Raw genomic sequence first — 10000 nt, forward strand, 5'->3', positions numbered from 1 at the left:
AGGAGAGAGAGAGAGAGAGAGAGAGAGAGAGAGAGAGAGAGAGAGAGAGAGAGAGAGAGAGAGAGAGAGAGACAGACAGAGACACAGAGAGAGAGAGAGAGAGAGAGAGAGAGAGAGAGAGAGAGAGAGAGAGAGAGAGAGAGAGAGAGAGAGAGAGAGAGAGACAGAGAGACAGAGAGACAGAGACACAGAGACACAGAGAGACACAATTTTCCCAGCAGATCGACATCATTAACAAATTAACTTAACAAATCATATACATGATTCGCATTACACATTGACAATGTCTCATAATATTCTTAAGAACATAAGAACACAAGAATAAAGAACAATGCAAGAAAATCTAGTCGCCCGAACCAGGCAGTTCTTATTAATTAATATCCTCATGAACTCATTCATATATTCATGTCTAACCTACTCTCGAAACACTCCAATAATGTGTTATGTAGCCTTTAAAGACATAAATTCTAGTCATTTTGCTCCTGAAGAACATGCTTATGGCGACTTAAGATTCCACGAAGCCAAACTTATCTTCAACTTAACTCTTCAAGAAGCCAAAGTTACCTTTAAAAGGAGTTCACACAAATTCAAAGTCACCCTCAACTGAAGTGTTTACGAAGTCAAATGTACAATGAAATCACCTTAAAGCGATGTGTCTAATTAGAAACTAATATAGTTCTAAAATAATAGAACCTAATAGAAATTAGGTTCTATTATTCGTGGATAGAACAATGTTTTCATCCAATCGCTCCGCGTCCTACTATCCGGCATCTGCTGCTATAGGCCTACCCGGCATTTGCTCATGGAGGCCTATCCTGAATGCTCTGGGTACAGCATGGTACCTTTGGAACCACTGATTGCAATTGGACAGTTTGCTTTAGTAAACAATGTTATTTTTATTAATTTGGTAATAATTATAAATAATAATAATTCTTAATCTAAATAATAATATAATTATTTTATATTTTTAATTATATAATTTGCTGTTGGCGTTATAATCTTTGGGATAACGATAACAAAATTATTTCCCTTATTATTGTTAATGATCATTTCAATGGTAATTATTATTAAATTATTATTATAAGGGACAATTATCACCACAATAATTAGCCTAATCGCTTCAGTTGTCAAACCTTAACATCACGTTTTGACTGAGGATGAACGACAAGTATTTTCCACAGTGGCACCGGCACAGTGGCACTGGCACTGGCACAGTGGCACTGGCACTGGCACAGTGGCACTGGCACCGGCACCCGCACAGTGGAACCGGCACCGGCACAGTGGCACTGGCACTGGCACAGTGGACCGGCACCGGCACAGTGGCACCGGCACAGTGGCACCGGCACAGTGGAACCGGCACAGTGGCACCGGCACAGTGGAACCGGCACAGTGGCACTGGCACCGGCACAGTGGAACCGGCACAGTGGCACCGGCACCGGCACAGTGGCACTGGCACCGGCACAGTGGCACCGGCACAGTGGCACCGGCACCGGCACAGTGGCACTGGCACCGGCACAGTGGCACTGGCACCGGCACAGTGGCACCGGCACAGTGGCACCGGCACAGTGGCACTGGCACCGGCACAGTGGCACCGGCACAGTGGCACCGGTACAGTGGCACCGGCACAGTGGCACCGGCACAGTGGCACTGGCACCGGCACAGTGGCACCGGCACATATATTTCCCCTGGCCATTTGGCACCAACCACCCGGCTGTTAATTAGGCACCTGATTAATGACGACCACTTTACGACCTGGGTCAGGCCTTACCTTTCCACCTGGGTCCTCCTTACACACACACATACGACTTCCACACATGCCTACACGACTGGCTCCCCACACACACATACAAGAGGATATACGACTGACGTATCACCGTAACGTAGCTCAAATACGACCCTCATACACTCTATACGACCCTCATGCACCCTATACGACCCTCACACACCCTATACGACCCTCATGCACCCTATACGACCCTCACACACCCTATACGACCCTCACACACCCTATACGACCCATCAAACGACCCTATACGACCCTCACATACCCTATACGACCCTCACACACCGTATACGACCCCTCAAACGACCCTCACACACCCTATACGACCCCTCAAACGACCCCAATACGACTCTCACACGACCCTGCAACACAAACTCTCACACTACCCCAAGACGACCTCCCATACATGACTCTGGTACCACCTGACACGACCAAAGGGTTGGGGGGTCCGGAACGACCATCCAGGGGGTCATAACACCCAAAAACAGTCTCCGTGGTGTAGTGGTAAGACACTCGCCTGGCGTTCCGTGAGCGCTATGTCATGGGTTCGTATCCTGGCCGGGGAGGATTTACTGGGCGCAATTCCTTAACTGTAGCCTCTGTTTAACGCAACAGTAAAATGTGTACTTGGATGAAAAAACGATTCTTCGCGGCAGGGGATCGTATTCCAGGGACCTGCCCGAAACGCTACGCGTACTAGTGGCTGTACAAGAATGTAACAAACTCTTGTATATATCTCAAAAAAAAAACAAAAAAAAAAACGACAATTCAACGTCGAACCAACGTTATATGCCGATAATATTTACTAACAAGAACCCCCCCCCCAAAAAAATGACCCCAACAACATAGCTAATTTAGCAGAACGCTGGACGCTGGATTAATCCACATTCACGAACGCACGTTTTTCCAGATCCCGCCCAAGATCCATGGTCAAAAAGAATGCTTACAATTCACTAACTTACAATACCTGTGAGGTTAGTTGAACTCCCGGTTGCAATTCTTTTTACCATGTCGTAGCCCAGGGGATTAAGGCAGGATCCTCTGAGACGTAGGTTCGAACCCTCGTCACGGTCCTTGTGGATTTGTTCAATGCTTACAATAGTTAGCTATTAACCCCCCCTCTTCTTCTCCTGCTCCCCGCCCCCCCCTTCTCCTTCCCACGCATGCGCACGTCAATATAGATTATTAAAAAATAATCTCTTAAATCCATTTTGTTTCGAAGAATCCGCAAATTGAATAGTAGAATAATTCATCATAAGTTTCGTTGATGCAAAACTGCATTACGAAGCAAAAGGCAATGATGCAAAACAAACCACAATTGTAATCTAAGGTCCAAGTTACATTTGGTTGTAGTAGTAATAGTCGCTTATGGCGGCGTTTTGAAGTTCACGTCCGGATGTTTCGCGGCTCTCAGCTCAGGTCATACCCACATGTTGTGGAAGTGAGTAGAGACGGTGGAACAGAAGCCTGCCTCTGGAGCTGGAAGAGAAGCCAACCTCCAGGCCTGGAACACAAGCCAGCCTCCAGGCCTGGAACACAAGCCAGCCTCCAGGCCTGGAACACAAGCCAGCCTCCAGGCCTGGAACACAAGCCAGCCTCCAGGCCTGGAACACAAGCCAGCCTCCAGGCCTGGAACACAAGCCAGCCTCCAGACCTGGAACACAAGTCAGCCGCCAAACCTGGAACACAAGCCAGCCTCCAGGCCTGGAACACAAGCCAGCCTCCGGAGCTGGAACACAAGCCACCCTCCAGACCTGGAACACAAGCCAGCCTCCAAACCTGGAACACAAGCCAGCCTCCAAACCTGGAACACAAGCCAGCCTCCAAACCTGGAACACAAGCCAGCCTCCAAACCTGGAACACAAGCCAGCCTCCAGCAACATTCCAGTGATCTTCCTTCCGGACCACGAAGACAATCACATTTTGTGGCAGATTCACAACACAAAATATTTTGGTCAGATAATACATAATAGTTTCTGGAGACGAAATTGCATCTCGAGTGTTCGAAATGGCTTTCCTGGAATTACTCTCTCGCAAGCCGACCTTTTTTTTTCCAGTCCATTGTTATCCGATGCTAATCCAAACAAAAGCCAGTGTTGGCTTTTGGTTCAAATGCTGCAAAATACAATATAAATCGTATCAAGCTTTCCAGAAGTGGAATTCGACTCTCTTCTGCCTGGAAACGAAGCGGTTGACCACTGACGGGAACAGCATGATGCTGTACACCATGAGGGATGCTGTATGTGTCGTTATGTGGTGCACATAAACATGAGGAGTGAGGCATTAGCTGTACATGCCACATAAGTAATTTCCTCAGAAGTACTGGCCACATAAGTACTTTCCTCAGAAGTACTGGCCACATAAGTACTTTCCTCAGAAGTACTGGCCACATAAGTACTTTCCTCAGAAGTACTGGCCACATAAGTACTTTCCTCAGAAGTACTGGCCACATAAGTACTTTCCTCAGAAGTACTGGCCACATAAGTACTTTCCTCAGAAGTACTGGCCACATAAGTATTCATTCACGGAAGCTCTTGCCCCCCTCCCCCCAAAAAAAAAGCCTTCCAACTCACAACTGCTCCGAGCTGTGTTAAAGGAGTACCGGAATTATCTGAAATTGTCCGTCGTTATCAGACATCATCTGAGCGTCTCAAAGCAATTTGGGAACCAATATCGCTGCAATTTGTAGGTGAAGAGGGCTCTGACGGCGCGGCACACCGCTTCAAAAGAATATGAAATGACTGCGGGGTTCGGGGAGTTTAATATATATTGAGAGAGTGGGAGTAGTCGTCGCTGGCTCCACCCACACAACCACCTCTCCCCCCTCTCCACGCAAACCCCAAACAAATCCCCACCTCCACGTACAACAGAGAGAGAGAGAGAGAGAGAGAGAGAGAGAGAGAGAGAGAGAGAGAGAGAGAGAGAGAGAGAGAGAGAGAGAGAGAGAGAGAGAGAGAGAGAGAGAGACAGCACCACTTCAGAAACTGCCGAAGATAATGACCCATCCTCATTACCTATCCGGCCAGTGTCTGATCTCCTTCTAAGGTGCCTTCTTCCTGTCTTCCTTCCTCCGTCTTCCGCCTTCCTTCCTTTCCTTCCTGCCCGAACACCGTACCACCTCCTCCTCCTCCTCCTCCTGCCCCTTCCATCACCGTCCCTACAGCACCGTACCTCCACGCAAGCGAGCACTGTGCACAGACAATGCTGAAATCAACCACGAGTCTACTGTCAGATTAGGAACTCTTAAATCATCTTTTAGATAGGATCGTCCAGAAAAAATTTCTTGATGATCCTTGATTTCTTTGTTGACTATGTTCTTCACAGACGCCATCTTGTCGAATTGGTTCCCCATACACAACATGGCCAACATCCTCCCATACACAACATGCTCCCATACACAACATGCTCCCATACACAACATGCTCCCATACACAACATGCTCCCATACACAACATGCTCCCATACACAACATCCTCCCATACACAACATCCTCCCATACACAACATGCTCCCATACACAACGTGCTCCCATACACAACATGCTCCCATACACAACATCCTCCCATACACAACATCCTCCCATACACAACATGCTCCCATACACAACGTGCTCCCATACACAACATGCTCCCATACACAACATCCTCCCATACACAACATGCTCCCATTCACAACATGCTCCCATACACAACATGCTCCCATACACAACATCCTCCCATACACAACATCCTCCCATACACAACATGCTCCCATACACAACATGCTCCCATACACAACATGCTCCCATACACAACATGCTCCCATACACAACATGCTCCCATACACAACATGCTCCCATACACAACATGCTCCCATACACAACATGCTCCCATACACAACATGCTCCCATAGATAAGTTTTTTGTTTTTCCTTTTGTGCTTTAATTTTTCGACTTACTTACCTATCACCTCATCTTCCCTCACCTCCTCTTCTCTCACCTCATCTTCCCTCATCTCTTCTTCTCTCACCTCCTCTCCTCTCCTCAACCCCTTGGGCTAGACGGTAGAGCGACGGTCTCGCTTCATGCAGGTCGGCGTTCAATCCCCGACCGTCCACAAGTGGTTGGGCACCATTCCTTTCCCGCGTCCCAAATCCTTATCCTGACCGTTTCCCAGTGCTATATAGTCGTAATGACTTGACACTTCCCCCCCTGATAATTCCCTTCCATCCCATCCCAGCTCCTATAACCACCCTCCCACATATCCCAGCACCCATAATTTCCCCTTCCACATATCCCCATGACCTCTCTCCCACACCCCCTTCCCCCAGTATCTTTGACTCCCTTTCCCACATTCCCCCTCCCACAGTACTCATAATCTCTCGCCCACATACCCCCCCATCCCTTCCTCTCCCCCTCCCTTTCCCACATCCTATTCCAGCAACCCAAAATCGTTGTAAACCCTTGCAGCATCTGCTGTTGAGCACTCAATAGCGCTTCCTACAAAAAACAGTGCACTGTGCATGGGTGTTTTTCTCAATAATTGTCGAACGGCGGATACATAAAGTGCAGCAGCCGGAGAGAGAGAGAGAGAGAGAGAGAGAGAGAGAGAGAGAGAGAGAGAGAGAGAGAGAGAGAGAGAGAGAGAGAGAGAGAGAGAGAGAGAGAGAGAGTAATCTTCTAACAGAAATATTACATTTGGCGGAAATGTGGCAACGTACCCTCTTTAAATATTCCTGTATTTGACGTTGAAGTATGAGGTGCTGAACTATCGTGCTCCTGGAGGTAAATTATTGTACCCCATGAGTGGTGCTGTTGGTCTGTGATCATCTGTTGAGAGATCGTACGTCAGGCACCGCTGGTATCGTACGTCAGGCACCTCAGCTACCGTACGTCAGGCACCTCAGCTACCGTACACCAGCCACCTCAGCTACCGTACGTCAGGCACCTCAGCTACCGTACACCAGCCACCGCAGCTACCGTACACCAGCCACCTCAGCTACCGTACGCCAGCCACCTCAGCTACCGTACGCCAGCCACCTCAGCTACCGTACGACAGCCACATCAGCTACCGTACGACAGCCACCTCAGCTACCGTACGCCAGCCACCTCAGCTACCGTACACCAGCCACCTCAGCTACCGTACGCCAGCCACCTCAGCTACCGTACGCCAGCCACCTCAGCTACCGTACGACAGCCACATCAGCTACCGTACGACAGCCACCTCAGCTACCGTACACCAGCCACCGCAGCTACCGTACGACAGCCACATCAGCTACCGTACGACAGCCACCTCAGCTACCGTACACCAGCCACCGCAGCTACCGTACGCCAGCCACCTCAGCTACCGTACGACAGCCACATCAGCTACCGTACGACAGCCACCTCAGCTACCGTACGCCAGCCACCTCAGCTACCGTACACCAGCCACCGCAGCTACCGTACGACAGCCACCTCAGCTACCGTACACCAGCCACCTCAGCTACCGTACACCAGCCACCGCAGCTACCGTACGACAGCTCGCATGACAAACGGAGAATTGAAAACTGTTTTAATTTCCCGCCATGTGAAGGGCCGCGCCCGGCAGCACCCGCCACAGTTATTGGCATATCAGACCACAGTGTTCCAGAGAGTATGTTTATCTGGGCATATACCAGCATACTGTGTCCCAGAGGCTGGCATATTTATCTGGGCATACCCCCTACCTTACCTGGGAATATACGACCACAATGTGTCGAAGGTTTTAACATATTAACACAGTTGCCAGATATACTTGACAGGTATACTTTCCATATACCCGTCAAGAACAGCTGTGGCATACTTCACGTGGGTGTTGGTAACTGTGTCTCAATATTCGATGGTTAAGGACATCTATATAAGAATCATTCTCCAAGGTCAGATGCCTGGGGCTAGTCTCATCAACCTTGACAGGATGATTGGTGATTGAATGGCGAGTGTCATAGGGTGTTTGGGGTCAATCCCCCATGCCCCCCTTTAAGTAGGATCGGCTACTATTCCCAATACCAATGACCGGCTATGAAGAGTGAAACGTGGGTTTGATTGTCCGTAGAGTGTTAGAGCAGGTTTTTATGGCTATTAACGTGGGTATCTTTGCTCCAGTCAGCCTATGTTCCTGTCAGCCTTTCCTCCTGTCAGCCTTTGCTCCTGTCAGCCTCTCTCTCTTTCTCTATCATCTTTCTCTTTCTCTATCATCTTTCTCTTTCTCTCTCTCTCTTTCTCTCTCTCTCTCTCACACATAAACACAACCTTTCCTCTTCTCTTTCCCGTCTATCTCTCACCACCTCTACGTTCTCTCCCCCTCTCCTGCCTCTCTCTCTCTCTCTCTCTCTCTCTCTCTCTCTCTCTCTCTCTCTCTCTCTCTCTCTCTCTCTCTCTCTCTCTCCTCCACGTCACACATCGGTAACAAAACCAATAGCTTATGCAAATCAGACGCGGAACTATCGCGCCATGTAATGACACGAGGGGGACGAGAGGAGACAGGTACCACTTCCCAAAGGGGGCGCCCCACGCTCCTCCAAGATCACCACTTACCCCACTGCCACTCTGGCCACTTTTCTATACGGTTTTAAGCATTTTTTGTTGTACTTCAACAAAGTATCTTACGCTGAAGTACATTTTTTGTTGTACCTTGTGTGTCTAAGGCGGAATGTTTACGTTTCGTGGGGTACTCGTCTATTTTGTGGGGTTGATTATAGGGAATGGCTGAAATGGGTATACCTCCAGCATAATGGGTTGATTATAGGTATGGTATAATGGGATACGTTCGGAGTATGGCATATAATAGCTGTGCTTTTTTTGGGGGGGGATTGGGGAGAGATATGTGATAAGGGAGGAAGGTATACAGTATGCTGGGTAGTATAACTAAAGCCAGATATGTCTACACGAGATATTGCTGATTACTTGCGTTGGTATGCGAGAGTATACTACGTCCATATACTCACAATGGACATAGTATATAGCACCTTCGGAGAGTATGACGACAGGGGGGGGGTATATTTCTGAATATAATGGCAGGAGCATCACTACCATTTTCTCCCAATGTGATTTTCCATTTTCTTGTTAGGTTATCTTGAGGTTATCTTGAGATGCTTTCGGGTGCTTAGCGTCCCCGCGGCCCGGTCCTCGACCAGGCCTCCTTTTTGTTACACACCCCATGAAAGCAGCCCGTAGCAGCTGACTAACTCCCAGGTACCTATTTACTGCTAGGTGGAACAGGTGCATCATGATGAAAGAAACTCTGCCCCATTTGTTTCCGCCTCCTCCGGGATCGAACCCGGAACCAGGAACCGGTTCACCACCTACAAGAACCACTCCTGAATCTGCCAAGAGATGAGAAGAAGGAGGATTCACTCCTGCTACTCACTGATTCGAAGCTGCTTGAGGCAGCTTCTGTGAGGACGGATCCTTGCGGTAAGTGGCGGAAGGAAGGGAGAGGAAGGGAGGGGTGGGAGGGACGGAGGTACAGCCAGGAAGGGAATAAAGGAAGGGGAGAAACGGAAGGGAAGGAGCCTAAAAGGCCGGGACACACACAGGAGGAACTCTGGATGCTGGAGATCATTCATCTCAGGGTGGACCAGGACTCCAGGAGATGCTGCATCGTAAATTCTTTCCAGTCTATAAAGAAAGCAACTTAAGCCAGAGGCATTGCTTGGTTGGACCACCACCAACACAGGCCACAGGGGCGTGGATGGTCCACCGGTACACCAAGCCACAGGGGCGTGGATGGTCCACCGGTACACCAAGCCACAAGGGCGCGGTTGGACCACCGGTACACCAAGCCACAAGGGCGCGGTTGGACCACCGGTACACCAAGCCATAGGGGCGTGGTTGGACCACCGGTACACCAAGCCATAGGGGCGTGGTTGGACCACCGGTACACCAAGCCACAGGGGCGTGGTTGGACCACCGGTACACCAAACCACAGGGGCGTGTTTGGACCACCGGTACACCAAGCCACAGGGGCGTGGTTGGACCACCGGTACACTAAGCCACAGGGGCGTGGTTGGACCACCGGTACACTAAGCCACAGGGGCGTGGTTGGACCACCGGTACACTAAGCCACAGGGGCGTGGTTGGACCACCGGTACACTAAGCCACAGGGGGCGTGGTTGGTCCACCGGTACACCAAGCCACAGGGACATGGTTGGTCCACCGGTACACCAAGCCACAGGGGCGTGGTTGGACCACCGGTACACCAGGCCACAGGGGCGTGGTTGGTCC

At 49.6% G+C, this 10000-nt stretch overlaps 2 protein-coding genes across 2 annotated transcripts in view; both read right to left on the bottom strand.

The window, feature by feature from the left end:
• The window catches only part of dtn (transmembrane protein 132C dtn), a 106245-nt gene that overhangs the window by 94438 nt on the left and 1807 nt on the right, over positions 1–10000 (bottom strand). The window lies entirely within an intron of this gene.
• LOC138364841 (keratin, ultra high-sulfur matrix protein-like) lies at positions 1128–1676 on the bottom strand. Its single transcript, XM_069324816.1, has one exon. It carries the CDS (start codon positions 1674–1676, stop codon positions 1128–1130), a length of 549 nt encoding a protein of 182 aa, XP_069180917.1.

This window comes from Procambarus clarkii, chromosome 15, assembly GCF_040958095.1.
Source record: "Procambarus clarkii isolate CNS0578487 chromosome 15, FALCON_Pclarkii_2.0, whole genome shotgun sequence".
NCBI lineage: Eukaryota > Metazoa > Arthropoda > Malacostraca > Decapoda > Cambaridae > Procambarus > Procambarus clarkii.

Excerpts from the sequence above, each read along its gene's own strand:
- LOC138364841 (XM_069324816.1), bottom strand. The coding sequence starts at position 1,676 with ATGTGCCGGTGCCACTGTGCCGGTGCCAGTGCCACTGTGCCGGTGCCA.